This window comes from Cricetulus griseus, chromosome 2, assembly GCF_003668045.3.
Source record: "Cricetulus griseus strain 17A/GY chromosome 2, alternate assembly CriGri-PICRH-1.0, whole genome shotgun sequence".
In the NCBI taxonomy this organism is placed as follows: domain Eukaryota; kingdom Metazoa; phylum Chordata; class Mammalia; order Rodentia; family Cricetidae; genus Cricetulus; species Cricetulus griseus.
The window spans coordinates 255,839,308-255,860,468 of NC_048595.1; the positions used below are offsets into that span (position 1 = coordinate 255,839,308).

A 21,161-nucleotide genomic window follows, 5' to 3' on the forward strand; every position below is an offset into this window, starting at 1 on the left:
CCACAATAAACATAGTGTCCAACTTGGCATACTCCCCAAGAGGTACTATATAACTAAGAGGGCAAATGACATGGCTTTTTCAGTATTTGATTAATTCCATGGCATCATTAAGAAAAAAATTAAAACAGAAGCTAATTTTTGAGGAGTGTGATATAGGGAAGGACAGAAAAAAAATAAAAAAATCTTACAACCCTAAACATAAGTGATTTTATTTAGAGGGTTTCCTGTAAGCTACAAAAATAGGAGAATTCTTATCCTATAGTCACAGGGCCTCATTAGGTGAATCTCCTGGCCCGAAAGAAAGCCAATGGCCTGGAGTAAGCAGAAAATGAAATATAAAAAGGCTAAAATGTTTGTTTTATATCTATTCCTAGAATAGAGAATTATATGGTCAGTTTCCCCTCCCCACAAGGGTCACGGCACAAAATCCTTATTGAGCAGGCAATCCAACAGGTGACAGAGGAAACCATTAGCCACAAGGTCACCAGGGTGAGGGAACTTCTGAAGGGTAGAGCTTCTGTGGCATGCATCACTCATATAGTCTGTGCAAAACAAAACAAAAGGTATGGTTCTTAAAAAGTGACTTGCCATAGAAAAGGGGGAGTATGCGGACTACGTGAGGGTCTGGCAATAATTCCCACCAGGAATACAAAACCTCCTCCTGAAAGTGGTGTAATAACAGTAACAACAATAATAAAAATCATAGTAACAATAATACTTGCTTTTGATTCAAAAATTTTCACAGTAATTAATGCAGGGGTGGGGGTTGGGTCAGGATACATACTATCACAGCCTCTCTCTGAATCAGGTGGATTGAAGCCTGTGTCTCTAGTGGCCTTCAGCTTTTTTCCTTTTACAAAAGGAGGATTAGCTACCTTGCGGTCCACCTGTCAAACTGCACCTACTAAATACCTTTCTCTATGTACAATACAGAGATGATGAGCAACACATGGCCTCTGAGTTGTCCTCAGTGGGCAGGGCAGGCCTCCCCCTAGGCCACACGTACATGGGGCTCTTCTTCTGTCTCCTGGCCCAGGCTGGTATAGGTGACTGAAGGCTCCACCTGAGCTGTGCTGGGTAAGTCCGCAACAGGTCCTGAAGGATTACGGAATTGCTTGTACACTCGGGGATCCTGGGCTATGTACGTGGAGGTGGAGGAGTAGAGCACCAGCCCAATGAGGATGGTGAAGAAAGACAGGAGGTAAAGTCCTGAAAACTAAAACAGAACAGAAAGGTGATTGAGCAGAAAATCGTAGCTGCCACTGACAGGTTAATGATGTGTGGGCTGGGAGAAGCTGCCTCCTGCAGGAACACACAACTTGATGAAGTAGCTGCTCCTCCTGACGGACAGTCAATGTTCTCCTAAACTGGCTTTGTCTTATTGATTCCCTTTGTCTTTTTCTAGGCGCCGTGGCTAATGAGAGGAACATTTAGCTAATTATCCCTAAAATGCCCATCTGAGAACCTGAATTGCTTGGGAAGGGTAGTTAAGCGCAAATTAGAATATATCAAATTCAAAGCAAAAACTCTCCAACATTACTCTGTAAAGAGTCGGTTGTCTATAGCCTCATTAAATCCAGAAGAAATATAGATATTTCATTTAAGGGCATAATGAAGCCACAAACAAGGAAGCTCTCACTGACAGCAGTGGCAGGGCATTCTGTTTTGCTGTAATCCAGTGCAGACATGATTTGTCTCCCCTCTAAGAACTGTTATTGACTTCAGTAGCTGTCGCTGCAAGATTGGATTATCCTTGAACAGGGAGAAGCAGTAAAACGCAGCATTGCTGCCCTACTCAGCAGAAACCAAACCAAACAGGACCATGTGTGCTGTGTTCTTCTTTCTAAACAATTTGCTTGACACTTCAGAGGGTTTTTTGTCTTGTTGTTTTGTTGCTTTGATGTGTGTGTGTGTGTGTGTGTGTGTGTGTGTGTGTGTTGGAAGAGCTGGTGGTATAGGTTTATAATGTCAAGAATACTTATTAAAAATTGCAACCTTGGACCATCTTAAGGAGCTTCATTAGGGAGAATAAGGCTAAAAGACAAGAATTGCCAATTTTCTTATTTTACTCAGTTACACACATTCACTCCTTTATCCTTTATTCATTTACTCACTCATGCCTTCATGGCTTCTTACAATGTCTCCTGTGCCTGAAACATGCAATTACATACCAGGGAAATAGAAATGGAAAAAAGCCTGGCTCTTCTCATCAAGAATGTATTAGTCCCTGGAGAAGCAGAGGTCCAGATAGACCAAAGCAATACAATACAATACAATACAAGTAGGACACACCAGACCTCTATTAATACAATTTCTGTCAACCCAGTCTTGGCCACAGTGGTGGCTTGAATGAGAATGGCTACCATTGGCTCATATATTTGGATGCTTTGTCCCTGATTTGGGAAGGATTTGGGGGTGAGGCCTCCTTGGAGGAAGTGCATCACTTCAGTCAGGCTGTGAGGTTTCAAAAGCCCAAGCCATTCCCAGTTCTCTATCTGTATTTCATGGTTGTTGTCTCAAGATGGGAGAGTTCCCAGCTACTGCTTGAGAGCCATGATTGCCTGCCTGCTGCCATGCTTTCCACAGTGATGAACATGGACTCGCTCTCTATAGCTCTGAGTCCCAAATAGATGCTTTCTTTCACAGGCTCCCTTGGTTATGGCTTCTTATCACAGCAATGGGAAAGGAACTAACACACCACATCCTCTGTCTATTACAGAAGAGATCTATTTTATTTCTATTGTCTATTTTTCATGCTCATACTCTAGAAGTAGCAGCAACTGGTAAATGGACAAAGACGAACTGAAGCTAGAAGAGCAGAAAATTGGAAGGTGATGCTGAGGGTTTGAAGGTCAGTTACATGGTGACTGTAAACAAGCTAAAGGGATGCGTATACAACAATGGAAAAGACAGTTTTGACAATGACAAACAGAAAAAATTCCCACTCGTGGCTAAAAGCCTTACTACAGTACTTTTTCTCCACCCTTTTGTTTATGAAGGACCAAGGTAGCTAAGATGAAAGGCTACTTTCTGACTTTCTTCCCACAGAACTCCTCACTCTGTTCCCCAATCCCCTTATTTTTTCCCATTCAGGCCAGATGGTAACACTTTTGAATGTGGATTTATATGCTAAACTCAACTTGGAGCAGATCCACTTAATTAACTTGAAATAATTAATTAGGTTTTCCTTAATGAAAATAAATGTGTCTTGTTCTTTGAGTTACAATTTTTAAAAAGCCAGGGAAAAATGAGCATCCCAATGCTATTCTTCATGATCTCAGAAAGACGGCTCACCTCTAGGCTCATCTCCTGAAATCAACATCCAGGGACTCATCCTTCAGCTGGTCCTTGATGCACTGAGAAGCTTTGCTCTTAATATCATCATCATGGTCTTGAATATTTTATGAATGACTTTTGCTACTCTACTCATGTGTTTCTGTTTCAAGCGAAGGCTGTATCATGCACAGCCTTGGGGACTTACTACTCTTGCTGCACATGAAAATGTGGAGACCAACAATGGGGCTTTTCTATTGACTGCTACCTTCTAATCCTCAAACCAGATTTAAGTCTCAGCTCTACCCCTTACCAGCTGTAATTCTTGACAAATTTCTTGTACTTTTCAGGTACACACTTCCATATCAATCAGTGCCTGTACGGTATATGATAACTCTAAAAATCATATTAGAGAAAGCATGTAAAGCACTTGGAACAGCCACCTTGCCACAGACAAGTAATTCATATTAGTTTCATTGCCACTGTTACTTGTATCATTCATAAGGATCAGCCCTGTTCTGGACATGGAACTATAAGATTGAGCCATAAATCTACTACGGGGCACAGCTTCTGAATGAAGCAATGGAGTCTTTCCAGTTCATTTCTATATTTTTTTCAAAAGATGGATAACAGGATCATGTTGGAAGTTATCCAAGAGGTTTTATTAATAGATAGTAGAGACAGTTTCCATTTCCCGCAAAAGGGAGCAGACAGGCAGGCATTGGAATTAATCAGGATAAATACTGGATGTCACAAATGGTGGCAGAAATGTTTAACTTATTTCTCCACAAGATGTTTCATTTTCTCCTGTCTTTTTAGCCTTATAGAAAAATATTAAGAATTTGGATGCAGGTACTTAATGTGATAATCCATAGTTCTGGACATCCCATTTACAGAGCATTTGCTTCAACAACCAATCAGGCAAACAGAGCTTCCATTCAGTCCAGGGTGCCTAACTTACTAACCACAAACTGTATGTACTTTCTGTTTCATAAGCAAAAAAACAGAGGAACTTCCCTGGAACAAGAGAGGCCAAGAGCTTTCTGCAATACAGAAAGGTGCATCTCAAGCAGAGGCTTGTCTCCACTGCCAAAAAGGGCTGTCTGAGTTGTTTGTCTCTTAGCCAAAGGAGACCCTTCAATCAGCCTGTATGTTCTGTGGTACGACAGATAGCCAGCATTTTACCTGTCATGTAGCTTAAAGAGGCAAATATCAGCACTGGCACGTCCTATATCAGCACTGGCGTCCCCGATGCTTTTAGGCTGTTTTTATATTGATGGGTCTCTGTGAAAAGGTCTGCAAAATACTGTGTGTGGTGAGAATAACCCTGTGTTGCTCAATGAAAGTCCTTATGATTGAGTAGCGAGCATGGCTGGTTATAAGGCTCTTCAGGTAGGCATTAAATACAGCTTTTAGAGAGCTAACATATGATTGTTGTTGTGAAATATTGTTTATGATTTATTAAAGCCACTGAGGATCAAAATAGCAAAGCAGTCATACCACTTAGCCATAGAAGCCAGGCACACACCTTTAATCCCAGGACTCAGGAAACAGAGGCAGATGGATCTCTCTAAGATTGAGTCAATCTAAAAGAGTAACAGAGCTCACACTTTAATCCCAGGACTAAAGAGGTATAAAGATAGGAACAAGGTCTTCAGTATTCAGTCTCAGGATTATTCTCCAGCCCTGCTGAGGAAACAGAGAGGCTTGGTGACAGCTCATGGAGACAGGGTCAACCCTTTCAGCCTGAGGCAGAGGTAAGAGCTAGTGGCTTGGCTGCTTTGCTTCTCTGATCTTCATCTTGAAGCTTGAACCCCAGTATCTGTCTTTAGGTCTCTTATTTATCATGCTACTGTATTTAGTTAATGTGGCAATCAGACACCAAATTTTCACTTTATTTTTGGCATCAGATGCGTAAGTTGAATTTTAATAAACCCCACAAATTCAATAGACTTCAACCTACACAAATAAAAAGATTTCAAAATTCCACAGTACATTGATAAATATATCAGGGTTTCTAGCGAGAGGTGGTGAATTATCAGTTTCCATCATGAAATTCTGTGAATAGGAAGACTTGGGATAATAAAAGAAAGTTTGTATTCTAGGAAAGAAAGAAAGAAAGAAAGAAAGAAAGAAAGAAAGAAAGAAAGAAAGAAAGAAAGAGGGATGGAGGAGTGGAGGGAAGAAAGGCAGGAGGAAGAGAGAGACTGAAAACTGGGAAGAAAAGGGTGACAAGAAAGCCGCAAAGAAAGAACAAACAGAAAGAGGATATATGTAGAAAATTGGCCGCATATTCCTAGAGGAAACTTGATGAAACCACGGCCTGACCCGCTAAGGAGCTAGCCCTACCATCCTTAGGTTACTAGGTGACTAAGGGTTCTGAGTTCCTGACTGGTGGGCCGTGTCATCTTGGCAACTGTCTCCCTGCCACAGGAGGTTTGCTGCTGGGTGGGACCACGAACTCTAAGCCCAGATTAGCAGACTGCTCCTCTCTTACTGAAAGTTTACTGCGGAGCAGGATTGGAAAGCACGGAGACCAGCAGGCGGAGAGCTGGGTTTCCATAGGGCTCTTCCTTTAGGGAAGAATTCGCTTCTCTGCTGTCTCATCTCTCTGGTGCACTTTAATTTGGATATTTGCCAGCCCTGAGTGTCTGTCCCCCAGGGCGTGGGTGTGGAAAGACACCACAAGCCGAAGAGCTCATAGGATCCACAGCAGCTCCTTAAACATAAAGAAGGTGTCTAAAATGAAGGACACTGACAACATACGTTTTACCACCCCAGCTTTTAGCTCACATTTATAGAATGGGAGCAGACAGGAACCACACCCACCCTCAGACTTGACAGATTCCGGTATTAGAAGATACAAAAATAAGCACCTCAAGTTAAAATTTTTTTCTTTTTACTATCATTTTTAGTGTTTTTTAAATTTAATCTTTAAAAATGTTGTTTTAATTTTTAACCCTCTTCATTATCTTATCAAATTTCGTCTACTTAGTTTTTCTTTTAGTATTCTGATATTTACAATTTCTTGTTCCTTTCTCCTCCTATCCCTTGTGTTCCTTTCTATTTTTCTATGTCTATTTTTCTGTTTGAACTTGCTTCACCTTCTTTAATTCTATGACATTTTATTTCACATTTATTGCTATTATCTCATTAATTTTAACTTCTTACTTTATTTTAGATTATTCTTGTCACTTTTTATTTTATGATTATTGGTTGTTTATCAGCGTTCTTCCATTTATTTTTATAGGGGCTGGAGAAATGACTCAGTGGTTAAGAGCACTTGTTGCTCTTGTAGAGGATCTAGGTTCGGTTCCCAGCACCCACACAGTGGCTCATCTGTAACTCCAGTTCCAGGAGATTTAATACTCTCTGACCTCTTCGTGTACTGGGCATGTATTGGTCGCACATACATACATGTGAACAACACATTTATATACATTCATAAAATTAATAAATCTAAAAAAGAATTTATTTTTGTTATACTTAGACAAAAATATATACATAATCTAGTTTGCTTTGCTGGTGTTGCTGTTGCAAGAATTTATTTGTTCCTCACTAATTGGATATTGGGGCCTCAAGAGAAAGCTGCTCTCTAGGAAGATCCACATACAAACTCAGACAAGACACAACAGGCATAGAACTTACAACCCGGGAACACAAGAAAAGTGAGAAAGCCAGGCAGCACCAAGACTCCAAAGCTTTGTAGTCCTCAATAACCGAATCCAAAAGAATTAAAATGGTCAAAATGCTGAACATAAAATTTAACAGTCTGCTTTTTTAAAGATGACCAGTGCCCTCGACAAGTATTCAAATGAAAAGATTAATGAAGTGAATAAGCCAACTTTACACTGAGATGAAGAATTCAGAAATTTGAATGAGAAATTCAGTGTGAAAATAGGCATTTAGGGAAAAATAGAAAGTTTTGAAATATGAAGTTCAATAAACTAGTGAAAAGCAGCATGAACAGACAGGGCCAGGTGGAACAAACAATAACAGGCATTGAAAAGAAGAGGAATTGCACTCATACAGCAATAAAGAAAAAGATCCTGGCAACAATATTTAAATCCTCAAACACAATTAACAGACCAAACCTGCAAATCCCTGATGTAGAAAAAGGAAGCTAAGATGCAAAGTAAGAAGCATAGATAAAACACACAGAACATTGTAGCAGAAAACTTTCCTGCTCTGGGGAGAGAAACAGACAGTCAAGTGCAAGAGACATTTAGAGCCCCAAATAGACAAGACCAGAAATGTTGCCTTCCCAAGCACCATTATAGTCCATGTACTAAGAACACAGAATAAAGGAAGAATCCTGAAAGAGAGAAGTGTCGAATTACTTACAAAGAAGATCTAAGTGAAAGCTGACCACGTAAGAAACCCTAAAGACCAGGCAAGCAGAGAGCATGGATGGACATAATTTAAACTCTGAAAGTAAATTGTACTTCCCTTAACCATGCCTTAGATCATAAAGCAAATCTTACTAAAATAAAATAATTACTTTACATTATCTTATAGTAGAACCAATCTAGAAATCAATAGTAGGAAAATTACAGATAAAACACAGACATATGAAGCTTGAGCGCACACAGACACACACACACACAGACACACACACACACACACACACACACAGAGAGAGAGAGAGAGAGAGAGAGAGAGAGAGAGAGAGAGAGAACACACAAGTTCTAGCAAGGGTATGTATGCTGAGGGAAAGGACTCTTATTCACTGTCAGTGAGGATATAAATTCATGCAGTCCCTATGAAAATAAACATGGAGATTTCTTATGAAATTAAAACTAGAATTACTTCATGATCCAGCTATAGTAATGTGTGTGTTATACACATATAGAAAATTATTCAGCTATAAAAACAGAAAAATCAGGTAATTTTTGGAAAATTGATAGACCTGGATCATCATGTTAAGACACTAAGCTGGGCTCAGGTAAACAACACTAATTTTCTATCATATCAGGAATCCAGATCTTAAAAAGACACCGAAGTAGAAAGGGAATGATTGGGAAGACGAGGTGATCTAGTGAGATGGGGGAAAGAGAGCAGCGAGATGGGTAGTATAATCTACAGTGTGTGTGTGTGTGTTTGTGTGTGTGTGTGTGTGTGTGTGTGTGTGTGTGCGCGTGTGTGATAATTAGTCAGGCATGGTGGCACACTCCTTTAATCCCAGAACTCAGGAAGCAGAGGCAGAGGTAGAGTTCTAGCTAGTCTGGTCTAAGTAGTGAGTTCGCAGCCAGCTGGGACTACAGAGTGAGACCCTGTCTAAAACAGAACAACAAAAGCCCCACACCAAACCCAAAATAAGGCATAATGAAACACATTGTTGTATACATTCTGCTCCGATTACAATCAATGGAAAACACATCACTGGCAATATGTGAGGAAGGGAGAAATTGCTTCAAGGGCAGCTTTCCTTTTGATGCTTGTCTAGAAAATCCATAGAGGTCAGCAAAGGAGAACACGGGTAGTCCTCCAAAGAGAATAAAGTCCAAGAGACTGTTTTAAGATCCACATTTCCTAAGTATATGCCGGTTTTCATATTAAAAATGATTGCTATTCCTGAGGCACGAAGGGAGATTGGAAAATAATACTGAGGTCTCTTGGGAGAAGGAAACAGAGGGAAACAAGTCTTAGATTAGAGCCCTTGAATACATATGAAGAAACACGGAAGAAGAGGAGGAAGTGGAGGACAATCATAAGGATGAGGATGGCAAAGAAGGGCAGAGACTGGGATATAGCTCACTTGCGCAGTGCTTGTCTAGGATGCTTGTAGCCCTGGTTTCGATACCTAAAAATTCATAAGGGATGTGGTGGCAAACACTTCTAACCAAGGTCCTCTTGGGCTTTGTAGTGAGTTTGAGGCCAGCCTAGGATACAGGGCACCCTGTGTTAAAAGATCCGGGTGAGAAAGACACAAGAGGGATTTATGTCTCACATAGCTGTTAAGAAAGCACAGAACAATGCACTTGGAAGGTGGGAGACAAATCAGGTTAAATTTTTTAAAGGGGGAAAGGTATTTAAAATTTCTCAACAGCTAAGAGGAAAGGAGACAGCAGAACTGGATTTAAAAAAAATGTCTGTTATCTAAATTAAGTTAATATGCATTTGATTTACAGTCTTTCTCTCTTCCCCCTCTCTGTCTCTCTGTCTCTCTCTGTCTCTGTCTCTCTCTCTGTCTCTCTCTCTCTCTCTCTCTCTCTCTCTCTCTCTCTCTCTCTCTCTCTCTCTCACACACACACACACACACACACACACACACACACCTGAATATCCCTACTGTTGACCTGATGAGACCTGCCTTCTTTTGAGAGGAGAGTATCTTGTCTTGATGCAGCTTCCAGCCTCTAGGTACTCCCCAGGCTGTCTATAGAGAAGCAGAAGAAGGAAATCCCAAGTATGTTATACCATGGCTCAAGGATAATGTTAAAGTTCAAAACACAGGCTGCCTTTTGGAGTTCTGGCTGATCGGAGCATGCTGTTCAAGGAAGCATACATACCTTTTGGAACCATGTAAAAAGACTGTACAATAATAAAATCAGGGACATTTATTAATCTTCTTTTGGTGCTTTTACCTGTGTGGTAGATATGTGACTGCGATAATAATATAGTATAATAATATAGTTTATAGTTCTAGTTACTTTTTTAAAGGACACTTACCTCCCTGTATGTTCAACATCTAAGAAGACAGCACCTGGGAACCTGCTCGCTTAACAGATGCTCCAGAAAACAGTACTACCATGAGTAAGAACAGTAAATACCAGATACTGGTCATTCCTAAGGCTATGCATCCTAGGATGTTACTGTGAATTCAAGAACTGCAGATAAGCATTTCCATCGTGGGAAGTCAAGCTGCTATTTTGTGGTTGTTGTTTTTACCACCCAAACAAAGTTTACTCTCTCTCCCCTCCTCCTAATTCCTCCCCTCTACCCCCCTTCTATCCCTCCCACACTCCTCCTCCACTGTTTCTCTTCAGATACAGGCAGACATCCTGTGGACATCAACCAGCCAAGGTATATCAAGTTCTGGTGGGACTAGACCCCTCCTCTCCTATTAAGTCTGGAGGAGGCAATCCAGTAGGGGAATGGGTACCAAAAGCAGGCATCAGAGTCAGAGATAGCCCCTGCTCTCACTGTTAGGAGTTTCACAAGAAAACCATGTTACACAAATGTAACTTATATAAGAGGGCATAGGTCACTTTCATGCAGGCCCCCTGGTTGTCAGTTCAGTCTCTGTGAGCCCCAATGGGCCCAGGTTAGTTGGGTTTGCTTGTGGAGCCCTTGACCCACTAGGTTCTATGATCCTTCCTCCACATCTTCTGCAGGCTTCCCTGAGCTCCACCAAATGTTTGGCTGTGGGTTTCTGCATCTGTACCTAACAGTTGCTGGGTGGAAACTCTCTGATAACTGGCTAGACTTCCAGTGGAGCGACTGGGACACCAACCCAACCACAAACCTTTCAACCTACAATTTGTCCTGCCTAGAAGATGTGCTGTGGTAAAGATGACACAGAGATTATGGGACTGACCAACTAATGATGGGCCCAGCAGGAGACTCTGAAAGGGAGCTCTCCCCTGAAGGCCAAGACCCAAAGGCAGGATACCCCAGGGACCTAGGATAGAATTAAACAAGACTGGGAGGGGGGGGCGAGGAGGTAATAACATGATTCCTAATGATTCTGCTGTTCTCATATATTGACCTGTTAATTTTAACAGGCAATTACAAAAGAGGAGGCTTTGAATTTGAGAGGGGGCTATGGCAGGGGAGGGATTCATGGGAGGGGTTGAAATAGGAAGAGGGGAGGGTGGAAATGATATAAACATAGTATAGCCATGTTTGAAATTCTCAAGAAAAAATGGTTCATGAACCATGAAAACATTAGCAAAGATAGAGAGCGGCTCATTCTGTTCTACCCCTAGCGGAGTAGCTATTGGAAGTTGATGGCTGTAAGGGAAGGAGAATAATTTTTCTTGGGTATATGGCCATTGGTAGGTTTCCATGCTTCAATAGATAATCTCACACCCATTTTCCATGAACATATGGACAGAACTAATTGGCTATAAAAACTAAATAAAAATAAGAGGACATTAAGTTGAGAGGGGGGTTGGGGTGACTAGACAAAGTCGGAGGGAGGGAAATAGAAGGTTGGTATGATCAAAATACATTGTATACAAGTATAAGGTTTTCAAAGAGTATATACAAATTTATTTTTAAACGACATTCCTGATCTGGCAGCATCTTCTACGACAAGGATGGCAGACAGAAGTAAATCTTCACCAATGTTCAAATATATTGTTTTCTTTTTCATGCTCACATGTCTAATTTTGGAGAACTAGTGAATGAAGTGGTTTCCAATATATTTATACAAATTCTTTTAAAAAGGAAGTTGCGGGGGGCAGTGAGACGGTCCAGTAGGTAAAGGATTCTCTACTAACTGTGAAGACCCAAGTCCAATCCCTGGAACCCACATGGTGAAAGAGAGAATTGATTCCTGAAAGTTGTTCTGACCTCCAAACATGTGCTATGGCATTTGCACCCCCAAGAATAAATAAATGTAAGTATTTTAAAAGTAAAGGATGATTGATAATTTGGTCTTGAGTATCAGAGTAGAATAAAGAAACTTCAATGACTAAGTAAGACAAAATGCCAATGAAGTTGAATGTGATGCTGTTCTGGTGACGGCCAGCTAAAAGCAAGTCCTTAGTCTGTTGACCCTCTACTTGACACAGGGACTAAAGGGGGACATATTGTGAAGAGTGTCCAGGTCAAAGGGAAATAGCTGACTTACTCTGTGTTGTGGGGTTGGAAGGAAAAGTTGGCTTAGCAATGGGAGTCACTCTGTAGCCATGTGTTTCTCAGTGGGCTCATGGGGCCACATGCTTTGCCTCAAAGGATAGTTGTTGGGGACAGAGCCCTGAGTGGCTGGTGGCTAGTTTTGGGCATGATGGAAGCTATGTCCTTCTTACAACCCTCTGATGAAAGGTCCTGCATGAACCTGATCTGTACCACTCTTCTCCGTGCCAATTGCTATTCGAGCCAAGGACTCCAGACAGTCCTGGCTCCAGAGAAACACAAACACAAACATGCTGGTGCAGGACTGACTAATTTTGTCTGCACACTAAGCTAACAAAATCATTTTTGTTATTATTAACTATTAAAATATTGAAGCTTGACTTCTAGGTTTACTAAAGGGAAATAAATGATCAGGCAAGAGACAAGCATTTTGTCAAGTACTTTCCAACTCCCCAAGTGGTACCCTATCACTCTTTCAGCTTATTTTCCCTCTTTCTTTTCTCTTACATTTTGTTAGAAAAATAAAAGAGTTAACTCTTGCTAATACAGTGTTGTAGTACTTCTTTCTTCTATAAATACTTTGAAAGATGCCAAATGTGGACACTACACACCATCTTCCAACAGTCACCCAAATCAGTTGTTTCTAGAGATTATGAATACTTCCTCCTAATGCCTTTCAACCATTTTTTTCTGGATAATTCATGGTAATATTATCAGCACAGAAAGTAAAAAATAAAGTACCTTAGTCAGAACGCCAAATGGCTTGCCTATCTAAATTGGAGAACCAAGGTGTAATTAAGATTTACTATTCAGAAAATGATTTATTCTCTGGGAGTCAGTCTTGTTGGAAATGAGTGAAGTGGCCATGAGGTTCCCAGTCTCTCCCCATGCCTACCATTGTCACCCACAGAAAGTCTTTATCTTGACCACAGTTGCCATTTGGTTTATGAGGCCTGCTGTTTGGTTTGCAAATCCAGTTCATTTGGTATTATAGCTTGTGCAGCCATTCCCTATAAAGTTCCTTTACAGTAGGCAAATATTCTCCCCTGTGGGTAATTTCACACTTGAGTGCAGCAATAGAGAACTAAATATGGATTTCTGCCATTATCTTTTATATGACAAACAGACATTTCCACTTGGCTTGATGAATAGATAGAAAACCTTGTTCATGTAGATTTTGATTGCCTGGAGTCCGATAAAAAAGACTGTAATAGTCAAGGGGCTTTCTCAGTGGGAGTGTTTAATTACAGGCTCAGTTTCAACCAAGGGTGCGCAATGGCTCATTCACATCACTTTCCCATGAACCCTTCTTATTATCACTATGCAGTCAAGACAGGATTGCATTCACTTAGTCACTGAGCATTGACTGTTAGCTATGAACCTGGATAGTGCCTACCCACCCATCTGTTCAATAAACACAACTGTGTTCCTACTGTATCACATGCTTGGATGATGGTGATAAGTAAAGTGGGTATAACTCTAGCTTCCAGAGACTGAAATAAGTTTTAGGAATTGATTTTTAATATAAGGAAACGTTAAGAAGGACCAGCAGGGTATTCTTGATAGGATCTGGAGGAAGAACACCCAGACAAAGGGACATCGAGAACAAAATTCCCAAGGAGCACAATCAAGCATCTCCCGCCAAACATGGCCTGGAATCATGTGTTGCAGATAGTCCACTCAAGACTTTCACTACTCTAACAATTTCTTCCTACAGGACCCCATGAGGCTATCATTGTCCCATTTCAGCAGGAAGTAACTTGGAGAATACTACGCACCCTTTCCCCACTGTTGACACTAAGAATAATGTACACCTAGATAGGGCTAGTTTCCTATTGTTTAGGGTTGGGCTTGGAAGGAGATGTTCAGGCTTGTACATCTCTTTCAGATGACTTTAGAGTTTAGATGGAATAGATATAGTTAGGATGTGATATAAGTAGATTATTATATCTTCTTGTGATTCGCCTTTATGATTGTTAATTATAGATAACTTACGCTGTTATAGATCCTTGTATGGTGTAGCTTATGTATAATTTGTTTGCCACACATCATCTTACTCTGTAAAGTCTTCTCTCTACTTAAGATGATGTATGCTCTTACATATGTTAAGACATTTTGTACACATTTTAGTATTGTCTCAAGTTTAAATCCTCTTTAGACTAGAAGGGGAATTGTAGGGAGAGACCCTAATTACAGGTACTGAAGACCATGCCCTTCTGGGTTTGGTCACAGGTACATAGCAGGGTGTATAAAAGTAAGGGGGAGCAGCACACCGTCTCTCTCTAGGCTGAGCCGGCACTGGGAAGCATTCTGGGTCTGACCTGCTCAGAGTGCAACCTGGCCACTGGTTCCCTTGTGTGAGTATATCCCCTAATAAATTACTGGTTATTAACTTATCTCCGATTCCATTTGTATTCATCGATAGATGGGCATAATCTAATTTTTAATTGAAAGGGATCACTCTGGTGGAAGACGCACTGTAGAAAGGAAGAAGTGGGAGGAGAGAGGAAGATCAAGACAAAAGTATATGGTCTAGATGAGTGGTGTGGTTGGGACTCATGGTGGCAGGAGAACAAGAAAATCCATCTTAGAGGAAGGCAGTTGGATTGTGGGAGATGAAAAAGAGAGAAAAAGAGAGAAGTTAATATTGAATCTCAGTTACCAAAGGAGGTTATTTCTAGGAAATATGATTCTCTCTCTCTCTCTCTCTCTCTCTCTCTCTCTCTCTCTCTCTCTCTCTGTGTGTGTGTGTGTGTGTGTGTGTATGAGTGTGCATATGTATTGCACACTCATGTGTACATGAGGCTGGAGGAAAACTTTAGGTGTCATTATTTAGGAGCTATTCCCATTTATTTTTATAAGACAGGGTCTCTCATTGTCCTAGAAAACATCAAGTAGGCTAGGCTGGCTGGCAAGTGAGCCCCAGGTGTCTCACCCTGTCTCTGCTTGCCAGTGCTAAGATTACAAGTGTATGCCAGGACTCCTGGTCTCTATGACATAGGTTTTGTGGATTGAACTCAGGTCCTTATGCTTAAGAAGCAAGAACATTACTGACTGATCTATCTCCATAGATCAAGAATGATTCTTCAGTGCATTTTTCACAGTGTATCTATTCTCCTACATAACATGTTACCTCTTTAATCATTGAGGATTTACATTTGTCTTCTATATTGCTAATATAAGCTATGTGTTACTCACAGTATAATTCCTACCAATATTTATCCCATAAAGTTCTTTTATTATTTAATTTATTTCTTTCCAGTAGCCTGAAAATATCCCAGGAAAATGGCATTCGGAAGAGTACCACAAGGGTTTCGAAGTTAGGCATGGAAACCTGAGCAAACAAAACATCTTCCAAAATGTTTCATGTATACATCTCATTTAGTTGGGGAAGGAAAGTCCTCCAGAGAAGCACAGATTACCTACCATAAGTGTCCTGATGCTGAGGAAATGGGGCATGCTACAAGGTTTAGCAGTGACAAATGACATGGTGCCTGCAGACCCTGACCCTTGGCTGAAGTCTGTTCTTGCTCATCTACTGGACATTAGCTGCTTAGTGGACTGTACTACAAAGACATCTTTTCTCCATTCTCGATGCTCAAGCTTGTAGGCACAGATACACTGTTGCTGAACAATGGGAAGACTCAGCTTTCATTTAACATCTGTATGAATTATTGATGAAAATGGAAGCAGTTCTTTCTCAATTTATAGAAAAGAGAAATGGCTAAGGGATATTATGATGATGGCTGGAGGAGCAGAACTCTTGAAAAAGTGACACACAGCTTCCTCCAGCCATACTAGGTTTCTTTATTTCTTCTCTTTCTTGTATGCGATAATGGCAAGAAGGACAGAAGAAGAAAAAAAGGATGGGTGATTTATGGGTGAAGAAAATTTTGGTGTGGAGCTGTGGAGAAACAAAATATAATTTCAATGTCTATTATTTCTAAATAGCAGTTGGGTTCCTGATACACAGCTGCTATCTACCAAATAATCCTCAATATCCATTTGAAAACTCGGAATATAGATATGGACAAGCTCTGGGCCTGGGTGCAGAAGCTTGGATCATTTCAATAAAATCTTACAAGGTCATAATTATTGAATTGCATAGTGCTGTATAATATTTGAAATCTCTGAAATACTGTAATAATGTGAGACACTGAATAACACTGATAGAATTCTTACATTTTAAATTAAACTTTGGAGTGAATATAAAAATAGAATTAATTTCTTAAGACTAAAGTTCAAAAAGAATTTTGTGTTCTTCTACTACTAGTATTAGACAGTTTTCTCTAAAAATCTATAAATAACTTCTAAATTTAACATCCATGAACCAATATATACATAACCATCTGTTTGACTGTTTCCTCCTTCTTCTCTCTCTATTTTTTTGACACAGGATTTCTCTGTGGCTTTGGAGGTTGTCCTGGAACTAGCTCTTGTAACCAGGCTGGTCTCAAGCTCACAGAGATCTGTCTGCCTCTGCCTCCCGAGTGCTGGGATTAAAGGCATAAGCCACCAACACCTTGGCCCCTCTTCTCTATTTTTTGAAAGAGATGGGAATGACAAAGTAACATAAGAGAACTGTAATGTGGAAAGGACATTGATTGTCAAGTTGGCCAGTGTGGGAAATACTCTCTTTCTAGACAAGTTAATATGCACATGTGATTATTGCCTGATATTGCAGCTCCTGAGTTGCATGAAAAGTACAAATTTAGTTTGGAATGCTCTCTCTGCTTGCCCTGGTTTCACCAACAGTTCATTATTCAGTGTAAGATATGACTTTAATGTTTCTTCCTTCCCATCTTAGTTCAGAGTGTCTGGTTCACACTGGTTCACCTTCATTTCTTTACATAAAATGAAAGCCATAAATGACTGAACTGAAGACACTCCACTCCACCCTTGTTACAAAGCTGTAGGTGCCACCAAGAATTCCAATACTCTATGTTTTCCAAAATGTAGTGAAAATAATTCCAAAAAGAGGTCTGCACATAAAAAGCTATGCAACATTTTATGCATGATTTTTCTTTTCTTTCTTGTTTTTCTTTTTCTTTTCTTTTTCTTTTTAAAGACCTTATTAGGGACACATTTTGCAGGGGAAGCACTCAGGTCCCGATGCTAAAGTGATGCACCATTTCCTTTACTCCTCAAACTATCCCTATGAAATGAGTACTGCCAACAGCCCATTTTTCCAGTGGGGAAATGAACACTAAGGGAAATAACTTCTGCTCAAGGCTGTTATAACAACACCAAATCACAGAGTTTTCTCTTTGTTTCTGTGCTTTGAAATAGACTCTCCCCATGTAACTCATCTCCTCTCAAACCCTGTACTCCCCCTCCTGCTTCCCAAATACTGGCCTTGGGGATACCTGTCACTATGTCCAGTGACTCTTTGCTCTAATACAGAGAAGTCTGTGACCTGGACAGGAAACCTGGACCTTTATTGTTACTTCCCTTAAACTGACATTTAGCATTTACTTAAACATTAGTGAAAGTAACATATTACATTCAAGTTTAGTGGTGCATGCCTTTAACCCCAGCATTTGGGAGGCGGAAGCAGGAAGATCTCTGTTAGTTCAAGGCCAGCCTGGTCTACATAGTAAGTACCAGGACAACCAGGACTATAGAGAGATCCTGTCTATAAATAAATAAAAAAGTAAATAAATAAATAATCTTTACTAAGTTGGTTTTTCAGTCCTATTCATCTTATTTAAGAATCTTGAAAACATTGTGAAAAATGTCTTTGGGCATCATTAGAACGCCAGATGGATCCACTGTGAAAAACAGTTAGGATCTTCCCTGTAGGTAGTGGATCTGAAACTTCCTACTAGACTCAGGCTTGTGATTGCCATTCTGGCTGAGCTTGCACTTTGTTCGTGTTTTGGTGGACATCTTTCAGATGTATGCTTATGGACATAGATACATGCTTGCTTTCACATCTGCAAATGTAAGGATGTGTGTAAGTGTTCCAACGAAGTTGTTTCTGAGTAAAGAGTTCAGAAGGAAGCCGGACCATAGAATTTATCAGTGCATTAAAAGCAAGTGGACAAGGACAGGGCTAAAACTGAATACCATCTATTTGCATAAGCAGTACCCAATGAATGAGTCATCACTGTTGTAAACCTAGCACTCACTATGGAAGGTACTCAGAGAAAGAGGTGCTGGCTCACTTTGATACTTGCAGGTCTCTCCAATGTGGAGGGACTTGATAGAGTAGCAATCATGCAAACTCTGGGTAAGCAGCAAAGCATCCACAGGAATTGAAACTCTTCAGCTCCATTCTTTGTTTCTTGGGAAGGCATTCAGTCACTGCAACCTCCATTCAGTGGCCTCTGTGGGAAATTAGGATGGCAGCTCAAGGGACAAAGGGGTTATTCCTCTAAAAATGGGATGGGCCATACATAAATCATGGTTTGTTTTAGCCTTTATGTTGGAGCCAATCTTTGTTTTTTATCTTAGTATAAAAGATCCTATGATTTCTGTGAACTTGGCTCACTAATATTCTAGGCCAAGGGAGAAAATCTTTATATGTTTGCTGTGGAAGGTAGGCATCTCAGAATAAGAGATAGGGCCAGACATGCACTTTGATGATAAACACACCCCTGCATCCTCTCAGGAGACAACGAGTGCTGCTTATTCCCTATATACTCAATTTAACCGCAAGCTTTGTTTCCATCTACAGTGCCTCTAACCTGGTCATTTTCCCTCAGAGTTTGTTATCGTGCTACAAGTTCCAAATGTCTTTGTGATATGGATATAATTGACTTAAATAGAAGGAACTTTGATCTCTCTGTGTCATTCTGGTAATATTTTTCAATTTGTCTACAACTTTTCTATTCCTTCCAGAATATTTAGTAAATGAAAGTTTTTAATATGGTAGTAAATGGATGTTTGTTTATTAAACCTATTTTCTTTACTTGTTACATAAATGTCTGGACAACATTTTCAACCTTCCTGTGGCTATGTGACTGAATTCTGACCAATAAAATGGGGAGGAAGCTAAAGACACTTATGGCATTCACAGTCATACACATCACCAGTCTGTCTCACAAAACACACCCACTGAAGGCCTAGCCCAGATATCAATAAACTTCTCATACCTAGTAAATATTTTTATTTTATCTTATTATTTTATGTGTATAGGTATTTTGCCTGCCTATATGTTTATGCACCACACGCATGCAATGTCCCCAAAAGCCAGAAGAAGGCATTTGATCGCCTGGGACTGAAGTCACAGACAGTTATGAGCTGCCCTGTAATGGTGGATGTCCTTCTGTATGCTGTGAATATATATTTCTCATATTGGTTTACTAAAATATTGATTGGCCAGTGGCCAGGCAGGAAGTACAGGCAGGGTTACCAGATTAGAAAAATTCTGGGAAAAGAAAGGCAGAGTGAGCTGTGGGGGAGACACCATGTAGCCACCAAAAGGAGTAACATGCTGGAGCATTATGGTTAAGCCACAGCCTCGTGGCAATACATAGTTTAGTAGAAATGGGCTAATAATTAAAAGAGACCTAGCCAATAAGAAGCCTGAGCCATTGGCCAAATAAGTCTCTGTGTGTTTATTTGGGACTAAACAGCTGTGGGACAATGTGGGAAAGAAACTCCATCTTCAGCCCTGTGGATGCTGGGGATTAAATCTGGGCCCCCTGGAAAAACAGTTAGTGCTCTTAACTTCTGAGCCATTTTCCAGCCCCTAGTTAGTAAATAAAGTCAACATGACCATTGCACAAAGAGCAAAATGGTTGGTGTATAAAGAGTCCAGGTCTGCCTCAGGAGAATTTTATAAGAGCAGGGGTATGGCTTACAAGTCATATTTGAGGGTAGCAGATGATGGGCGCAGCCTGGGCACCTGAGTCACTGCACAGGAGCAGTGAAGCCAAGTGTTAAAGCCAGCAACACTCACTCCAAGTCATCCCAGAAAACAAAGTCTCAGAGCCGGTTGTGCAGAGGGCTACTGGGCACAGGGAAGCCAAGTTTAAGTGCTCAATCATTCTGTGTGGCGATTTGTGTGAAATGCTTTTGGCCTGGGATATGACTTTCTTCAATTCTCTATGCATCTGACATGGTCTTAATGTACCTAAGACAGTCATTAAAAGCTAAGTATTAATTTTTAAATCTCACATTCTTAATTTATGTTTGGCCATAATGAGCTTAAAATCTACTACTTTTTACTCTCTCTCTCTTTTTAACAAAAAGAAACATAATGGGATGCATATGAGGGAGGGTATTTTTATACATGCGAGGAGAAGAATTGCCCTAATGCTTACCAGTTGTCATGGGAAGAGGCTGTGTGCCCAGGCTTTTAAAGAATAGGCACATTACTGAAATTGCTCACTGCCACAGAGAATCAAGAGGGCTACACAGCTCAGGATTTTGACCTGTGTCTAATAAAAGATTCCACTCTTAATGAAAGGGTCCCAACTCTGCAATCTATCTGGCACTTAGACGCCAAGAACGTTTGCAATTGCTGGCCAATTTGAGTTTCTGGGGCTTGGAATCTCATCATTTGCATTAGTCTGCCTGGTGACTTTTAGTGCTTCTGTCAACTTTGTTTGTAAATAAGGTGGCAAATCACAAAGCAGAGACTGCACACAGTGGACACAGGATAAATATTTGTGGGATGAAGTTGTTTTAAATTTAATGCATGAAAATATGTCATTGAAGTGAATCATGCTCAGAGTTATTAAATTTTGCATGCCAAATCTCTTATAATAACAGTGAAACAGAAAGGGAAGGTGACATGTGTGCTGTAACACTAGTGACAAAAGGGAGGGTCAGGGTGTCACAGAGCTCTCTCCCTGACCTTGAGGGATCTAACCTGGGGTATTAGCATAAGTGGTTATTGAGACGCTTTTGATTGCTTTCTAACTCCTGGAGATCATAGGATAAGTTATCTCATACACGGCTTAGGCAAAAATATTCTGAATGTTTCCTAATAAAAACAGATGAAATTTTACACCATGGACACTCATCACTTTCCACAGAACATCTGATGTCACTTTCATGGATAAATCATTTTAAAAGATATCATCCACCTGTTTACTGGTGAATGTTTGGATGGTAAAAACATTTGATGCAAG

The 21,161-nt window shown here is 40.4% G+C and overlaps 1 protein-coding gene across 1 annotated transcript in view; it reads right to left on the reverse strand.

The window, feature by feature from the left end:
• Positions 1 to 991: 991 nt before the first annotated feature.
• The window catches only part of Slc35f1 (solute carrier family 35 member F1), a 408,573-nt gene continuing 388,403 nt past the window's right edge, over positions 992 to 21,161 (reverse strand). The window contains exon 8 of the mRNA XM_027402097.2: positions 992 to 1,216. Coding sequence (XP_027257898.2) covers positions 992 to 1,216 — 225 coding nt within the window. The remainder of the gene's footprint in view (positions 1,217 to 21,161) is intronic.